General features: G+C 41.7%; 1 protein-coding gene across 2 annotated transcripts in view; it reads left to right on the top strand.

Moving 5' to 3' along the window:
* LOC106560709 (lysosome membrane protein 2) overlaps positions 1 to 20080 on the top strand; it is a 63071-nt gene that overhangs the window by 41696 nt on the left and 1295 nt on the right. For both annotated transcript variants that reach the window (XM_014123870.3, XM_014123878.3), the window contains exons 8-11: positions 9680 to 9798; positions 10071 to 10144; positions 10349 to 10400; positions 12205 to 12357. In XM_014123870.3, the coding sequence (XP_013979345.1) occupies positions 9680 to 9798; positions 10071 to 10144; positions 10349 to 10400; positions 12205 to 12357 (398 nt within the window). The remainder of the gene's footprint in view (positions 1 to 9679; positions 9799 to 10070; positions 10145 to 10348; positions 10401 to 12204; positions 12358 to 20080) is intronic.

The raw sequence follows: 20080 nt of genomic DNA on the forward strand, positions 1-20080 counted from the left end.
GTGCTCTTATTCTACTTGTGTTCGTCCAAAATGGCACTCTACTCCCTATATAGTGCGTTACTTTTCAAACTTTTCAATTGCAGTACAAGGAACCCTGGTCATAAGTAGTGCACTATGTAGGGAATAGGGTGTGACCTAGGCTAAATCAGTACAATATTTAGGGAGTAAAGTGTGCGCTGGTCAATTGTAGTACACTATATAGGAAATAGGTTGCCATTTGAGACGCAGCCTTCGTCTCCATTGTTGTGCTTGCCCCGCAAGTGTCTCTCTGTGATTTATCACCAGTCGTTTACTGTCACGCATTAGTGGGTTGAAAAGCAAAAGTTGCCAAGGTTGCCATACCAAAGGAAACTAACACACTTACTCACTCGTCCATGTTTAGGAGAGCAAACACATTGATTGATTTGTGAGTGGATCCAGGTCGTTTACCATCAGGCCTGGGTTCAAATGCTATTTGTCAAATCATTTTAATTACTTTATCTAGGCTTGATTGAGCTTGCCTGACCCAACGGGACCAATAGAATAGTTGCAAAAGTGCAAACCCCGCCCATCTGGCACTCCAGGCAGGCCAGAGCAAACGGTCAATATCAAATAATATTTGCACCCAGTTCTTTCACCCAAAGACCTGTGAGCTTACCCCTACTTACATTTAGTTAATATCCTGATCACCAGGCCAGGACATGGGAAGTGAGGGAGGCGTAGCTACAGTTGAAGTCGGAAGTTTACATACACTTAGATTGAAGTCATTAAAACTAATTTTTTCAACCGCTCCACAAATTTCTTGTTAACAAACAATAGTTTTGACAAGTCGGTTAGGACATCTACTTTGTGCATGACACAAGTAATTTTTCCAACAATTGTTTACAGACAGATTATTTCACTTATAATTCACTGTATCACAATTCCAGTGGGTCAGAAGTTTACATACACTAAGTTGACTGTGACTTTAAACAGCTTGGAAAATTCCAGAAAATGATGTCATGGCTTTAGAAGCTTCTGATAGGCTAATTGACATCATTTGTGTCAATTGGAGGTGTACCTGTGGCCGAGTTTCAAGGCCTACCTTCAAACTCAGGGCCTCTTTGCTTGACATCATGGGAAAATCAAAAGAAATCAGCCAAAACCTCAGAAACAAAATTGGAAACCTACACAAGTCTGGTTCATCCTTGGGAGCAATTTCCAAATGCCTGAAGGTACCACATTCATATGTACAAACAATAGTACGCAAATATAAACACCATGGGACCACGCAGATGTCATACCGCTCAGGAAGGAGACGTGTTCTGTCTCCTAAAGATGAACTACTCTGGTGCGAAAAGTGCAAATCAATTCCAGAACAACAAGGACCTTATGAAGATGCTGGAGGAAACGGGCACAAAAGTATCTACACTGCTCCAAAAAATAAAGGGAACACTAAAATACACATCCTAGATCTGAATGAATGAAATAATCTTATTACATACTTTTTTCTTTACATAGTTGAATGTGCTGACAACAAAATCACACAAAAATAATCAATGGAAATCCAATTTATCAACCCATGGAGGTCTGGATTTGGAGTCACACTCAAAATTAAAGTGGAAAACCACACTACAGGCTGATCCAACTTTGATGTAATGTCCTTAAAACAAGTCAAAATGAGGCTCAGTAGTGTGTGTGGCCTCCACGTGCCTGTATGACCCCCCTACAACGCCTGGGCATGCTCCTGATGAGGTGGCGGATGTTCTCCTGAGGGATCTCCTCCCAGACCTGGACTAAAGCATCCGCCAACTCCTGGACAGTCTGTGGTGCAACGTGGCGTTGGTGGATGGAGCGAGACATGATGTCCCAGATGTGCTCAATTGGATTCAGGTCTGGGGAACGGGCGGGCCAGTCGATAGCATCAATGCCCTCCTCTTGCAGGAACCGCTGACACACTCCAGCCACATGAGGTCTTGCATTGTCTTGCATTAGGAGGAACCCAGGGCCAACCGCACCAGCATATGGTCTCACAAGGGGTCTGAGGATCTCATCTCGGTACCTAATGGCAGTCAGGCTACCTCTGGCGAGCACATGGAGGGCTGTGCGGCCCCCCAAAGAAATGCCACCCCACACCATGACTGACCCACCGCCAAACCGGTCATGCTGGAGGATGTTGCAGGCCCTTTTATCGCAAAGTGTGATTACCCAGTAAAGTTATTTTTAAATCTGGCATTACAGGTCCTTTCAAGAGATATTCATCTATAAATCTTAGAATGACAATATTACATTTTAAAAATGTTTTCGAATAGTAATTAGTAAATTGTAGCGCTGTTTCACCGGATGCATTTGAGGTAAAATAGTTAGTCAACGTCACGCGCCGATGTAAAATGCTGTTTTTATATATAAATATGAACTTTATCGAACAAAAGAATGCATGCATTGTGTAACATGATGTCCTAGGAGTGTCATCTGATGAAGATTGTCAAAGGTTAGTGCTGCATTTAGCTGTTTTTTGGTTATTTGTGATGCATGTGGTTGGTCGGAAAATGGCTATGTGGCTACTTTTACGATATACTCCTCTAACATAATCTAATGTTTTGCTTTTGCTGTAAAGCCTTTTTTAAATCGGACAACGTGGTTCGATTCAGGAGAGGTATCTATAAAACGATATAACATAGTCCTATATTTGAAAAAAATATATAAAAAAAATTGTTATGCTAATGGCGATAGGATTTTTCGCTGGATGTCCGTCCCGCATACGGGACGAAGCCCGCCCAGAGATTAAAAGATAAATACAATTGGGTATCATCAGCGTAGAAATGTTGTTGTGCTTACGAATGACATTACCAAGGGGAAGCAAGTTCAAGGAAAATGAAAGGGCTCCAAGCACAGAACCTTGGGGAACGCCACATTCAACCTTGGAACCTTCAGATTAATGATTGCGCATCTGAACAAATTGATACTGCTCAGAAACGTATGATTTGAACCAATTGGGAACCTGTTCTCATAGACCAACCAAGTCTTCTAGCCTCTTAGTGAGAATAGCATGATCAATCGTATCGAAGGCAGCGCTTAAATCTAAAAGAACAAGAATAGAGACGTGACCAAGGTCAACGACAGTAGTAGGTAATTTACTACCTTGACAAGTGCAGACTCAGTCCTGTGAAATGGTCTACAACCAGAATGGTATGTTTCAAAGGTACTGTGTGAATGAAAAAAATATGTCATCAGCTGGGCTCCGGCTTTCTCTAGTATCTATGAAAGGAAACAGAGATTTGAGATTGGCCCATTGTTTTTTCGTTTTTAGGCCTATAATATTGTTTTTTAAGAGGTCTAATTACAGCCTATTTAAGAGATTCAGGGACTATCCCCATTTGGAAAGATGTGTTCTTTGACTAGCTTTGTGGGTATAGGGTCAATTTGGCAGGTGGAAGACTTGGAGTGCATAATAAGTTCAACCAAGTCAGGGGTGTTAAACAATCCAAAATAGCTGTGATCTCCTCATACTCCTGTAGGGTTTGTGGCATATCAGATGACTTCATTGAGATTTTAGCTCTAATTGTAGTAATTTTCTCATTTAAAAAAATCATAAAATCTAGGTTAGAAAATGCTCAGGCAGGCTGGGGCCTGCTTCTATTTGAGACTGGCTACAGTGCTGAAGAGAAATATAATCTTTGTTTTTCATCTATTAATTTAGGAGTAGGATGCATGCGCAGATCCTAGGGCTTGCTTGTAATCAGTGATGCTGTCTGTCTTGCCATGCCAGCCAGCATACTTCAAGCTTGGAGGAATGCTATTGTGGTATTAATGCTAGAATCTATCATTTCTGGGATGAATTTATAAGGCGGCTAAAATAAAATCCAGGTCCAGTTCTAGGGCGGACTATCAATTGAATTTCAAAAGTTCTAAGTACATGGTCTGAGAGTACAGGATTTTGAGGAGAAACTGGTACATTTAAGATATCAATACCATAGGATAGGGCTAGATCTAGCGTATGGCAATGGCAGCGGGTGGGCACAATACATTCTGAGCAAAGACAAAATACTCTATAAGAGAGGAAAACACTATTCCAGGGCATCACTGTTATTGTCGACATGTAGATTAAAATCACCTATAATTACTATTTGGTCATATAGGATTACAAGGCTTGATAAGAATTCAGCAAATTCTGGCAAAAACATAGTATAAGGACCAGGTGGTCTGTAAAATCATTCAAGTAGTATTTTGCCTTAAGCATGGCATAGTTCAGAGTGAGCGAAAAATCATATCGCCATTAGCAAAACAAAATGTAATAATTTTTTTTTTTCAATTTTTTTTCTCAAATTATATCGTTTTATAAATACACCTCTCCTGAATCGAACCACGTTGTCAGATTTCAAAAAGGCTTTACAGCAAAAGCAAAACATTAGATCATGTTAGAGGAGTATATCGTAAAAGTAGCCACATAGCCATTTTCCGACCAACCACATGCATCACAAATAACCAAAAAACAGCTAAATGCAGCACTAACCTTTGACAATCTTCATCAGATGACACACCTAGGACATCATGTTACACAATACATGCATTCTTTTGTTCGATAAAGTTCATATTTATATATAAAAACAGCATTTTACATCGGTGCGTAACGTTGACTAACTATTTTCCCTCAAACGCATCCAATGAAACAGAGCTACAATTTACTAAATTACTATTCGAAAACATTTTTAAAATGTAATATTGTCATTCTAAGATTTATAGATGAATATCTCTTGAAAGCACCTGTAATGCCAGATTTAAAAATAACTTTACTGGGTAATCACACTTTGCGATAAAAGGGGATGCGATACTCAGAACAATAGGCTAGCAATAGCAATAGGCTAGCTATCTTGGAACAATCGCATATCACATCTAGTCTTGTATACTATTGTCAATAATCCCTTACCTTTGGTTGTCTTCATCAGAAAGCACTTCCAGGAATCCCAGGTCCACAACAAATGTATTTTCGTTCGAAAAAATTACTCCTTTATGTTCCAAGAGCTTGTTCTTGTTAGCGCGTCTGAAGGCTGCTCCAAAACTTCCGTCGGCCACGGGACAGCCATTTCGAGAAAATGCATTTTTTTCCCATTTAGGTTCGTTCAAACATGTCAAACGTTGTATAACATATATCTTCAGGGCGTTTTTCAAGAAGAGAGCCAATAAGATTCGAGGGGGACGATTGCATTGTGTTTCAAAACGTTTCGAAAGGGGAGGGTAACCAGGGGCGCCGGCGTCATAATGGTGATGGCCCTCTCCGTGTGACCACGTTCCACAGCGTCTCATTCATTCAGTTTTAACAGTAGAAGGCTCAAACCAATTTGTGAAGACTGGGGACATCTAGTGGAAGCAATAGGAAGTGCTCAAAGAACCATAGCTCACGGTGTGATTAACCTCTCTGGGCTAGGTGGCACCAAATCGTCCCACCTACGTAACAGCCAGTTGAATCCTGTGGCGCGATTTTCAAATACCTTAGAAATGCTATTACTTCAATTTCTCAAACATATGACTATTTTACAGCTATTTAAAGACAAGACTCTCGTTAATCTAACCACACTGTCCGATTTCAAAAAGGCTTTACAACGAAAGCAAAACATTAGATTATGTCAGCAGAGTACCCAGCCAGAAATAATCAAACACCCATTTTTCAAGCTAGCATATAATGTCACAAAAACCCAGAAGACAGCTAAATGCAGCACTAACCTTTGATGATCTTCATCAGATGACACACCTAGGACATTATGTTATACAATACATGCATGTTTTGTTCAATAAAGTTCATATTTATATCAAAAACCAGCTTTTTACATTAGCATGTGACGTAAAGAACTAGCATACCCCCCGCAAACTTCCGGCGAATTCACTAACAATTTACTAAATTACTCACGATAAACGTTCACAAAAAGCATAACAATTATTTTAAGAATTATAGATACAGAACTCCTCTATGCACTCGATATGTCCGATTTTAAAATAGATTTTTGGTGAAAGCACATTTTGCAATATTCTATGTACATAGCCCAGCCATCACGGGCTAGCTATTTAGACACCCAGCAAGTTTAGCCTTCACCAAAATCAGATTTACTATAACAAAAATGTTATTACCTTTGGTGTTCTTCGTCAGAATGCACTCCCAGGACTTCTACTTGAATAACAAATGTTGGTTTGGTCCCAAATAATCCATCGTTATATCCAAATAGCGGCGTTTTGTTCGTGCGTTCTAGACACTATCCGAAATGGTTAAAGTAACAATAAAATAACAATAATGAGGCTGTCACGTTCGTCGTAAGGATGGGACCAAGGCTCAGCGGGAATGTGAATACTCATCTTCTTTATTATGAAGAAAACCAAAATAAACACTTAATCATAACAACGACGAGAAAACAGTCCTATGAGGCACACAGCTAAACTTGGAACAACTACCCACAAATCCCATGGACAAAACACCCCTATAAAATAGGACCTTCAATTAGAGGCAACGAGAAACAGCTGCCTCCAATTGAAGGTCAAACCAATAAACTAAGCATAGAAGTAGACTAACTAGACACAGCCATAGAAATAGACTAACATAGAACATTGCCCAACAAACCCCGAAACACACTAAACAAACACCCCCTGCCACGCCCTGACCAAACTACAATAACAAACAACCCCTTTTACTGGTCAGGATGTGACAGAGGCTATATACAGGGGGCACCGGTACCGAATCAACGTGTGGGGGTAGAAGTTAGTCAAGGTAACTGAGGTAATAAGTACATGTACTGTAGGTAGGGGTAAAGTGACTCAGCATAGATAATAAGCAGCGAGTTGCAGCAGCGTAGAAAAAAAAGGGGGGATGTCAATGCAAATAGTCCAGTTAGCCATTTGAATAATTGTTCAGCATTCTTATAGCTTGGGGGTAGAAGCTGTTAAGGAGCCTTTTGGATCTAGACTTAGCAGAAAGAACAGTCTGGAGTGGCTGGAGTCTTTGACAATTTTTGGGGCCTTCCTCTGACACCGCCTCGTTTATAGGTCCTGGATGGCAGGAAGCTTGGTCCCAGTGATGTACTGGGCCGTATACACTACTCTTTGCAGCGGCTTAGGGTTGATCAAGTCTGAGTGCTTCTTGAAGCCTCCAGATGGGCAGCTGTGGTCATGAGAAGATCCGGAAGCTCATAGCTAGATGGTCAGCGGAGGCGGTGGTCAGAGGTGTTGGTCAGGTCAGCACGTGCAAGGGCAAGCAGGTAGGCAGGCAGCTCGATGTCATCAGGGTGTATCCGACGTCTGCAGATCCTTTATTGGGACTCTATGATGAAGTTTGAGCTCCCCACAGAATACAGCCCACTCCTTACTTCAGAAGTATCCTCCTGAGCAATGAAAAAGCTGTCCCAATGCCAACTCTGCATGCATATCCTCGTCTTGGATCACCATTGGCGAAAAACAACCCAACATCAGTAGGTGGAATTCTAATCAAATCACACACTGGCTAACAAGCATTAGCTAGCTTGTTGACAACACTGGTTTTCATACATTTATGGGCAGGAATCCAATTCATGATATCAAGACTAGATCTGCACTCCTTTAGCTAATGAGAAATAAAAAGTTTGCATGAAAATGATTAAATATGTACAGAATTTACATGAGTTCTCTGCCTAGGCTGCCACTTGGCACCATGGCAACTATAGAACCTATAGAATGACTAGCCGTGCTCAGAAGGGAAAGGGACAGATCCTATCACAACAGTATTGTGGATGTGGTTTTATTGGTCTTGTGACTCATGAGCCATCTGTGTGTTGATCTAGTATTAGCTGCATCTCAAGGGTTTGTTTCTTTTGCTGCCCATTCACATTTGACATTTTCCGCTAATATATTGCAAACAAGAGGATCCAATCGCATTTCATTACTTCCTCACTGAGCTTGAACAGCCTCTCTTTTTTCTCGTCATCAGAGTTTCAGAGGAGGAAGGGGAGGACCATCCTCCTCAGTGAAGTTCATACTTTTTTTTATTTTAAAACATTTAAAAAGTTTTCTTTTTTAGATAAACTATACCAATTATAGTCACATGTCACCAAATAATTTATTAAAACACACTATTTTGCAAAGAAGGTCTACAGTAGCCTCAATAGCACTCTGTAGGGTAGCACCATGGTGTAGCCGGAGGACAGCTAGCTTCCGTCCTCCTTTGAGTACATTGACTTTAAATACAAAACCTAGGAAGCTCATGGTTCTCACCTCCTTCCATAGACTTACACAGTAATTATGACAACTTCCGGAGGACGTCCTCCAACATATCAGAGCTCTTGCAGCATGAACTGACATGATCAAAGAATAATTAATGTAGTGCTGAAAGCATAAGCTACAGCTAGCTAGCACTGCAGTGCATAAGATGTCGTGAGTAGTAGAAAATAGTTGAACAGTTTTGAACAAATTCATTTGTTCCTAAATGAAGGAGAAACAGGAGAGAAATAGAGAGAGAGAGAGATTTTTCGGTTTCACTTACTTAGCTAGCAAATGCAGCTAGCTAGTTAAGCCTACTGAAACACCCTGCAGGGTTGCTATGTTAGCTAGCTGGCTATGACTATCCAACACAACACTGGAACTCTTCTAAGTTTAGGTAAGCTTTTGGTTTTACAAATGTATTGCCACTGGGGCACGCCGGTGTAACTGCTTACTGACTGTACACTGTAATGTTACTGCATGATTGTAGCAGGTTTACTAACACGTTAGTTCTATTAGCTATGACATTATTTTAGCTAAAATGGTGACAACGATGTAGGCTGTGTAGCGGTTTGGCTTGGAAAGGTTTTTTCGCCTGGTCACATATGTATTCATTCTGCCGATTCTGTTGAAAATATTTCTTAAACAGAAGCAAACAGAACAAAACGACGATAAACGTACCTGCATTTGTCCAATAGAATCTATTGTTTGCAACTGTTGGACTAATGATTACACCCACTATCATCTAGATACAGGCAATAGTGTGTAAGGCGGTATTGAATATCACTGTCTGTCCATGTGTCACTGTCTGACACATCAAATTTGTCTCTTGACCTGTGTGCACTTACGTTGTAAACTTTCATTCATAGGCTAGGTTGTAGCAACCTCATGATGGGTATAGGGAAAATTTGAGTATCATGTAGTAGCCTAAACCTATCGCTGTTTCTTTTACATTTACATATTTACATTTAAGTCATTTAGCAGACGCTCTTATCCAGAGTGACTTACAAATTGGTGCATTCACCTTATGATATCCAGTGGAACAACCACTTTACAATAGTGCATCTAAATCTTTTAAGGGGGGGGGGGTTAGAAGGATTACTTTATCCTATCCTAGGTATTCCTTAAAGAGGTGGGGTTTCAGGTGTCTCCGGAAGGTGGTGATTGACTCCGCTGTCCTGGCGTCGTGAGGGAGCTTGTTCCACCATTGGGGTGCCAGAGCAGCGAACAGTTTTGACTGGGCTGAGCGGGAACTGTGCTTCCTCAGAGGTAGGGGGGCCAGCAGGCCAGAGGTGGATGAACGCAGTGCCCTTGTTTGGGTGTAGGGCCTGATCAGAGCCTGAAGGTATGGAGGTGCCGTTCCCTTCACAGCTCCGTAGGCAATCACCATTTTAACTGGGTGAATGGAATATGAATGACAGTCATCCAATATGCTGTAATAGAAATAAGGCCATGCTCATGACAAAAATGTGACACTGAAACTGCACTGACCACCACTGCTCTCCAGGTGCTCCAGTGGTTGTGTCCTTCCCTCATTTCTACCTGGGCGAAGAGAAGTACACTAACGCCATTGAAGGACTGAGTCCTGTGAGAGAGCACCACCAGACTTACCTGGACCTGAACCCGGTACACTACCCTCTAGTGTTCACTTCTCTGGGGGTCTGCCCTAGAGTAGAATAGATCATCTACTTTAAAATGCATTGTTGCACCACCTAGTGTTACATTTGTGGAATAGAGAATTACACCAACTGTAAAATATTAAATACTGTTCCTAAACTACCAGCCTATATTTATTCATGTTTAACCTAGACATAAATCATGTATCTAGTACATTGAGCGTTATACCTGCAGTTCACTTGGCTCATCAAAAGTGTGTATGTGTTATTCTACACTTCCAGACCACTGGTGTTCCTATCCGTGCCAGTAAGAAGGCTCAGATCAACATCCTCATCAACAGAATCTCTGGCTTCCCGTGAGATATCACAAATCCACAACCACAACCAAGTTCAAATAGCTAAAGGCTTTTATTAACTTTGTTTCTATATGATTTCCTTCCATTGTTTAATGATTTCCATCTCACAACCACCAAGTTCAACTAGCGATATACTCTTTATTATTTCTATATTATTTCCTTTCTTTGTTGAATGATTTCCTTACAATCTCTTCTCCTTCACAGGAAAACCAAATCCCTGAATGAGACTATCTTCCCTGTCATGTTTATCAATGAGGTAAGAAGATCACATCAACTACACAAAAACATACAACTTTGGGAGAATATAACATTTAATTTCAGAAAATAATGTTTTATCTGAGCATTGATTGCAAATTTGCAATGACAACTTTGTCCTTTTCGATTGTACTGTATCCCTTTACAGAGCATTGTGCTGTGAGTGACACCCCCAGATAGTACAGCCGTGGCCAAAAGTTTTGAGAATGACACAAATATTAATTTTCACAAAGTCTGCTGCCTCAGTGTCTTTAGATATTTCTGTCAGATGTTACTATGGAATACTGAAGTATAATTACAAGCATTTCATAAGTGTCAAAGGCTTTTATTGACAATTACATGCAGTTGATGCAAAGAGTCAATATTTGCAGTGTTGACCCTTCTTTTTCAAGACCTCTGCAATCCGCCCTGGCATGCTATCAATTAACTTCTGGGCCACATCCTGGCTGACAGCAGACCATTCATGCATAATCAATGCTTGATTTGTCAGAATTGGTGGATTTTTGTTTGTCCACCCGCCTCTTGAGGATTGACCACAAGTTCTCAATGGGATTAAGGTCTGGGGAGTTTCATGGCCATGGACCAAAAATATCGATGTTTTGTTCCCCGAAGCACTTAGTTATCACTTTTCCCTTATGGCAAGGTGCGCCATCATGCTGGAAAAGACATTGTTTGTCACCAAACTGTTCCTGAATGGTTGGGAGAAGTTGCTCTCGGAGGATGTGTTGGTACCATTCTTTATTCATGGCTGTGTTCTTAGGCAAAATTGTGAGTGAGCCCACTGCCTTGGCTGAGAAATAACACCACACATGAATGGTCTCAGGATGCTTTACTGTTGGCATGACACAGGACTGATGGTAGCGCTCACCTTGTCTTCTTCGGACAAGCTTTTTTTCGGATGCCCCAAACAATCGGAAAGGGGATTCATCAGAGAAAATGACTTTACCCCAGTCCTCAGCAGTCCAATCCCTGTACCTTTTGCAGAATATCAGTCTGTCCCTGATGTTTTTCCTGGAGAGAAGTGGCTTCTTTGCTGCCCTTCTTGACACCAGGCCATCCTCCAAAAGTCTTCGCCTCACTGTGCGTGCAGATGCACTCACACCTGCCTGCTGCCATTCCTGAGCAAGCTCTGTACTGGTGGTGCCCCGATCCCACAGCTGAATCAACTTTAGGAGATGGTCCTGGTGCATTCTGGACTTTCTTGGGCGCCCTGAAGCCTCTTCACAACAATTTAACCGCTCTCCTTGAAGTTCTTGATGATCCGATAAATGGTTAATTTAGGTGCAATCTTTCTGGCAGCAATTCCTTGCCTGTGAAGGAATGATGACGGCACGTGTTTCCTTGCAAGTAACCATGGTTGACAGAGGAAGGACATTGATTCCAACCACCACCCTCCTTTTGAAGCTTCCAGTCTGTTATTCAAACTCAATCAGCATGACAGAGTGATCTCAAGCCTTGTCCTCGTCAACACTCACACCTGTGTTAACGAGAGAATCACTGACATGATGTCAGCTGGTCCTTTTGTGGCAGGGCTGAAATGCAGTGGAAATATTTTTGGGGGATTCAGTTTATTTGCATGGCAAAGAGGGACTTTGCAATTGATTGCAATTCATCTGATCACTCTTCATGACATTCTGGAGTATATGCAAATTGCCATCATACAAACTGAGGCAGCAGACTTTGTGAAAATGTATATTTGTGTCATTCTCAAAACTTTTGGCCATGACTGTACATTGTCAGTGAGTTTACAGTGTCTAATCTGTCTGTACTGATATATTATGCACCTTCTTTACCCCCTTCTTCAGACGGTGGTGATAGACGACACGTCGGCTGCGAAGCTCCAAAAGCTGTTGCTGATGGTGACGTTGGTGACGAACTTCCCTCTCATCATTGTTGGTCTGGGGGTCTTGCTGCTGCTGGTGTTTATCTGCCTCATCGTCTGTGTACGCAAACTGCAGGTACCACTGACCTGTGTGTCTATGGGAGTGTTGAGGGCTTAGCCGAGGGAGATGTACAGTAAGGTAGAAGCAGAACAACGTCCTCTAATCAATATACTATAGTTAGGGCCCAGAGTTTTTCCTGGTCAAGTCACATCGTCAAGAATAAGTCCTGGACTCGGTTGGATAAAACCTATTAAGTGTTTCCCTTAAGTAATAACTTCCCCTTACTTAAGGGAATTGTTTAAGGGTGTTGCATAGAGCACCTCAATCGTTTTGAACCGTCATCCAACTCGGAATTACAAGTCAGAAACTCTGGCATCTTTCTAAAGCTCTGACATTCTGACCTGAAGATCACTGAAGTTATGATTTGACCTACTTTTTGTTTTCCAGTTCCAGTTGTCTTAAGACCCCCATTAACACAATGCTAAAATTACTAACATGTTTGTGTAACTATTAATTTTCTTAACTATGATGCCACCATGATTCAGTAAATGTCTTAACCAATGCATCTTAAACCATTGTAAGAGTACACTGTATGCATGTGCTTCCATTATGCTTCTGTTCAGAATAAATGTAAACATATTGTTTTTGGCGAAGCTCTCTATTCAGCTCCTGTAAATCCTAATAATCCTTCATAATTCTTCCCTTTATCATTAACATGTATTATTTATTCTTGATTCTTTATGTCATTGCCTTCCTACATGTATAATTAGCATGATATTTTTCTCATAATCCTCTCTTATGTTTGAGCGAGTGAACAGTATTTACTGTACATTGTCACTGATAACAATTATACACTATTTTGAATAACATACGTTGATATGTTAACAATCTGATTTATGATAATCTTGAAAGCTAAACTCTTTTGAGGAAGTTTCCCGGACACCACAGGAAGTTGGTGGTACCTTATCTGGGGAGAATCGTTGTAATGACTGGAGCAGAATCAGTAGAATGGTATCAAATACATCAAACACGGGGTTTCCAGGTGTTTGATGCTATTCCATTTGCTCCGTTCCAGCCATTATTATGAGCCGTTCTCTCCTCAGCAGCTTCCTGTGCCGGACACAGATTAAGTTTAGTCCTAGACTAAGAAGCTATTTCAGTGGAGATTCTCCATTGACCATGTTTTTTAGTCCAATACTAAACCTAATCTGTATCCAGAAAACCAGACCTTTGTACAGCTTAACATAGGTCAAATAAAATAAAATAAAACTGCATTTGTACACATGCCCCGAATACAACCTTACAAGCCCTTAACCAACAATGCAGTTTTAAGAAAAATAAGTGTTAAGTAAAAAAATAGATAAGTAAAAATGTTAAATAAATTAAAAATTAAAGAGCAGCAGTAAAATAACAGTAGTAAGGCTATATACAGGGTGTACCGGTACAGAGTCAATGTGCGGGGGCACAGGTTAGTCGAGGTAATTGAGGTAATATGTACATGTAGGTAGAATTAAAGTGACTATGCATAGATAATAAACAGAGGGTAGCAGCAGCGTAATAGGGGGGGGGACAATGCAAATAGTTTGGGTAGCCATTTGATTAGCTGTTCAGGAGTCTTATGGCTTGGTGGTAGAAGCTGTTAAGAAGCCTTGTGGAGCTAGACTTGGGGCTCCGGCAACGCTTGCCGTGCGAACAGTCTATGAGTAGTCTTTGACCATTTTTAGGGCATTCCTCTGACACCACCTGGTATAGAGGTCCTGGATGGCAGGAAGCTTGGCCCCAGTGATGTACTGGGCCGTATGCATTACCCTCTGTAGTGACTTGCGGTCGGAGGCCGAGCAGTTGCCATACCAGGCGGTGATGCAACCAGGCATGATGCTCTCGATGTTGCAGCTGTAGAACCTTTTGAGGATCTCAGGAACCATGCCAAATCTTTTTAGTTTCCTGAGGGGGAATAGGCTTAGTCGTGCCCTCTTCACGACTGTCTTGGTGTTGTCATGACGTTGGCCTGTGGGTAAGGTTTATGACCCCCCCATAAATACCTTTCTCCCTTCCCCTCTCTCTCTCTGACCCTGCTGAAGGACTTTTGAATAGCCTTTGTTAAATATAGAGAGTCTGGGAACATCAAACAAGTGGGGGGAAAGGAACCATATTTCGGTAATAGAACCAGTTGGAAATATACCAGGTACTTAATGAGTATGGATGTCAGTTCGGTTGTCATCTGAGACATTATGACTGATGACAGGACGACATAAACTGTACCTGGGAAAGTCTACACATTCTAGTTATCAGATTCACATGGAATTGTTGTGCAATTTAAATGTTTGATATTGAAACTGTTTGTTAGGAGATTAAATGTAATTTTAGCTTCCAAATGAGAGAATTGGGTTTTCATAAGGAAAGAGCACTGACCAATCAGTGGCTTGCCCCTGTGAAGAGACAGGGGTTATAAACGATGAAACACACCCTCGCCACTATATAAGCCAGTGACAAAATGTAACCAGCCTGTTCCGGGTACGTGAGGTCTGCAGCCTCTGCGTTAAAAGGACTCACATGTCAAGTACAGAACTAAGCCAACCTCAGCGTGAGCTTTGGTTGCGAATGGTATGAACTTTGAACCCTTATTCACTACAGAAGTGATACTTCCTTGCCGTTGAGTTAGCAGCGGCCGCTGTAGACGTGAGCTAGGAAGGACAGACGACGTATCCAGTCTAACACACAACGAAGTTACTACAATGTATCCATTTAACCACCAGTGACATTCTTCCGAGGACAGGAAGATCTCTGTTGGCCAAAACCGGCAGCATCTACGACCAACCTACCGAAGCGCAGCTCAGAGTAAATATTTATTGCATTTTCCTTTTCCAAATGGCCGGTAATTTAGAATGCATACGATACTGTATTTACGACGGCATAGCTGTTTTCTGGTTCCTCAGTCTTCCCGCTCTTTCATTCAAGCCCAACCCTCTTTCTTTGTATAACAAGCCGCCATGCCGTTTTAGCCCACTAGGGCACATTCTCCTATCATTTCCTTGTAACCATATCTGTTTGTTATGCATTTCTGTGAATTACTTAGATTAGTAAATAAATGATTTTAAGACAATTGATGTATGGATGACTCATAGTGAAGACTGGGTTCGTGCAGATAACCGACAATTTACGACGTTTGGAATGAGACTGACGAGGTAAATAACACATCATTAACCTGTTAGGGCTAGGGGGCAGTATTGACACGGCTGGATAAAAAACGTACCCGATTTAATCTGGTTACTACTCCTGCCCAGTAACTAGAATATGCATATAATTATTGGCTTTGGATATAAAACACTCCAAAGTTTCTAAAACTGTTTGAATGGTGTCTGTGAGTATAACAGAACTCAAATGGCAGGTCAAAACCTGAGAAGATTCTGTACAGGAAGTACCCTGTCTGACCATTTCTTGGCCTTCTTTGCCATCTCTATCCATTACAAAGGATCTCTGCTGTTACGTGACACTTCCTACGGCTGCCATAGGCTCTCAGAAGGCGGCAAAAAGCTGAATCGTGGCTTTGCAGGCTCTGGCTGAAAAAAAGTAGCGCGTTTGGGTAGTGGCTGGTTACAGTACTGTGAGACTCAGGCTCGTGCCCGCGTCGACCGAAAGCTTTGTTTTCTTTCCTCTGTTTACCTAAACGGAGATTCCCGGTCGGAATATTATCGCTTTTTTACGAGAAAAATAGCATAAAAATGGATTTTAAACAGCGGTTGACATGCTTCGAAGTACGGTAATGGAATATTATTTTTTGGTCACGAATTGCGCCATGCTCGCGACCCTGATTTACCATTTCGGATAGTGTCTAGAACGCACGAACAAAACGCCGCTATTTGGATATAACGATGGATTATTTTGGACCAAACCAACATTTGTTATTGAAGTAGCAGTCCTGGGAGTGCATTCTGACGAAGACAACAAAGGTAATCAAACTTTTGTAATAGTAAATCTGATTTTGGTGAAGGCTAAACTTGCTGGGTGTCTAAATAGCTAGCCCGTGATGGCTGGGCTATGTACTTAGAATATTGCAAAATGTGCTTTCACCAAAAAGCTATTTTAAAATCGGACATATCGAGTGCATAGAGGAGTTCTGTATCTATAATTCTTAAAATAATTGTTATGCTTTTTGTGAACGTTTATCGTGAGTAATTTAGTAAATTGTTAGTAAATTCCCCGGAAGTTTGCTAGTTCTGAACGTCAAATGCTAATGTAAAAAGCTGTTTTTTGATATAAATATGAACTTGATTGAACAAAACATGCATGTATTGTATAACATAATGTCCTAGGGTTGTCATCTGATGAAGATCATCAAAGGTTAGTGCTGCATTTAGCTGTGGTTTGGGTTTTTGTGACATTATATGCTAGCTTGAAAAATGGGTGTCTGATTATTTCTGGCTGGGTACTCTGCTGACATAATCTAATGTTTTGCTTTTGTTGTAAAGCCTTTTTGAAATCGGACAGTGTGGTTAGATTAACGAGTGTCTTGTCTTGTTATTCTGGCACCACCCGGCCAGGTCTCTGACTTCCTCCCTATAGGCTGTCTCGTCGTTGTTTTTGATCAGGCCTACCACTGTTGTGACGTCGGCGAACTTAATGATGGTGTTGGAGTCGTGCCTGGCCATGCAGTCATGGGTGAACAGGGAGTTAAGGAGGGGACTGAGCACGCACCCCTGAATGGCCCCCTTGTTGAGGATCAACATGGTGGATGTATTGTTACCTACCCTTACCAAATGAGAGCAGCCTGTCAGGAAGTCCAGGATCCAGTTGCAGAGGGAGGTGTTTAGTCCCAGGGTCCTTAGCTTTGTGATGAGCTTTGAGGGCACTATGTTGTTGAATAATGAGCTGTAGTCAATGAATAGCATTCTCACCTAGGTGTTCCTTTTGTCCAAGTGGGAAAGAGCAGTGTGGAGTGCAATAGAGATTGCATCATCTGTGGATCTGTTGGGGCGGTAGGCAAATTGAAGTGGGTCTAGGGTTTCTGGGATAATGGTGTTGATGTGAGCTATGACCAGCCTTTCAAAGCACTTCATGGCTGCAGATGTGATTGCTACGTGTCGGTAGTCATTGAGGCAGGTTACCTTGGTGTTCTTGGGCACAGGGACTACGGTGGTCTGCTTGAAACATGTTGGTATTACAGACTCAGTCAGGGTTGAAAATGTCAGTGAAGACACTTGCCAGTTGGCCAGCGCAAGCTCGGAGTACACGTCCTGGTAATCCGTCTGGCCCTGTGGCCTTGTGAATGTTGACCTATTTTTTATTAAGGTGTTACTCACATCAGCTATGGAGAGTGTAATCACACAGTCGTCCGGAACAGCTGATGCTCTCATGCATGCATCAGTGTTGCTAGCCTCAAAGCGAGCATAGAAGTAATTTAACCTGTTAGGGCTAGGGGGCAGTATTGACACGGCCAGATTAAAAACGTACCCGATTTAATCTGGTTACTACTCCTGCCCAGTAACTAGAATATGCATATAATTATTGGCTTTGGATAGAAAACACCCTAAAGTTTCTAAAACTGTTTGAATGGTGTCTGTGAGTATAACAGAACTCAAATGGCAGGCCAAAACCTGAGAAGATTCCATGCAGGAAGTGGCCTGTCTGAGAAGTTGTGTTTCATCTTGGCTCTTTATTGAAGACTGAGGATCTTTGCTCTAACGTGACACTTCCTACGGCTCCCATAGGCTCTCAGAGCCCGGGAAAAAGCTGAACGATATCGAGGCAGCCTCTGGCTGAAACACATTATCGCTTTTGGCAAGTGGCCGATCAGAGTACTATGGGCTTCGGCGCGTGCCCGAGTCGACCCCATGCTTTATTTTCTTTCGTCTGTTTACCTAAACGCAGATTCCCGGTCGGAATATTATCGCTTTTTTATGAGAAAAATGGCATAAAAATTGATTTTAAACAGCGGTTGACATGCTTCGAAGTACGGTAATGGAATATTTAGAATTTTTTTGTCACGAATTGCGCCATGCTCGTCACCCTTATTTACCCTTTCATATAGTGTCTAGAACGCACGAACAAAACGCCGCTGTTTGGATATAACTATGGATTATTTTGAACCAAACCAATATTTGTTATTGAAGTAGAAGTCCTGGGAGTGCATTCTGACGAAGACAGCAAAGGTAATAACATTTTTCTTATAGTAAATCTGACTTTGGTGAGTGCTATATTTGCTGGGTGTCTAAATAGCTAGCCCTGTGATGCCAGGCTATCTACTGAGAATATTGCAAAATGTGCTTTCACCGAAAAGCTATTTTAAAATCGGACATATCGAGTGCATAGAGGAGTTCTGTATCTATAATTCTTAAAATAATTGTTATGCTTTTTGTGAACGTTTACTGTGAGTAATTTAGTAAATTCACCGGGAGTGTTCGGTGGGAATGCTAGTCACATGCTAATGTAAAAAGCTGGTTTTTGATATAAATATGAACTTGATTGAACAAAACATGCATGTATTGTATAACATAATGTCCTAGGATTGTCATCTGATGAAGATCATCAAAGGTTAGTGCTGCATTTAGCTGTGGTTTGGGTTTATGTGACATTATATGCTAGCTTGAAAAATGGGTGTCTGATTATTTCTGGCTGGGTACTCTGCTGACATAATCTAATGTTTTGCTTTCGTTGTAAAGCCTTTTTGAAATCGGACAGTGTGGTTAGATTAACGAGAGTCTTGTCTTTAAAATGGTGTAAAATAGTCATATGTTTGAAAAATTGAAGTTTTTGCATTTTTGAGGTTTTTGAATAACGCGCCACGGGATTACACTGGCTGTTACGTAGGTGGGACGATTTGGTGCCACCTACCCTAGAGAGGTTAACTCATCTGGTAGGCTCGTGTCACTGGGCAGCGCTGTGCTTCCCTTTGTAGTCTGTAATAGTTTGCAAGCCCTGTCACATCCGACGAGCATCAGAGCCGGTGTAGTACGAGTCAATCTTAGTTCTGTATTGACGCTTTGCCTGTTTGATGGTTCGTCAGGGGGGCATTGCGGGATTTCTTATAAGTGTCTGGGTTAGAGTCCCGGTCCTTGAAAGCAACAACTCTACCCTTTAACTCAGTGCAGATGTTGCCTGTAATCCATGGCTTCTGGTTGGGGTATGTACGTACGGTCACTGTGGGGACGATGTCATTGATGCACTTATTGATGAAACCAGTGACTGATGTGGTGTACTACTCAACGCCATCGGAAGAATCCCGGAACATATTCCAGTCTGTGCTAGTAAAGCAGTCCTGCACATTAGCATCTGCGTCATCTGACCACTCCTTTATTGACCGAGTCACTGGTGCTTCCTGCTTTAGTTTTTGCATGTAAGCAGGAATCAGGATAGAATTATGGTCAGATTTGCCAAATGGAGGGTGAGGGAGAGCTTTGTACACTTCTCTGTGTGTGGAGTAAAGGTGGTCTAGAGGTTATTTTCCTCTGGTTGCACATTTAACATTTACATTTCAGTCATCAGACGCTCTTATCCAGAGCGACTTACAGTAGTGAATGCATACATTTTATACATTTTTTTTTGTTGTACTGCCCCTTGTGGGAATCGAACCCACAAACCTGGCGTTGCGCACACCATGCTGGCGTTGCAAACACCATGCTCTACAAACTGAGCCACAGGGAAGGCCAGGGCCACATGCTGATAGAAATTTGGTAAAACGGATTTAAGTTTCCCTGCATTAAAGTCCCCGGCCACTAGGAGCGTCGCCTCTGGATGAGTGTTTTCCTGTTTGCTTATGGCCTTATACAGCTCATTGAGTGCGGTCTTAGTACCAGCATCG

Source organism: Salmo salar, chromosome 01 (genome assembly GCF_965601325.2).
Source record: "Salmo salar chromosome 01, fSalSal1, whole genome shotgun sequence".
Taxonomy (NCBI): Eukaryota; Metazoa; Chordata; class Actinopteri; order Salmoniformes; family Salmonidae; genus Salmo; species Salmo salar.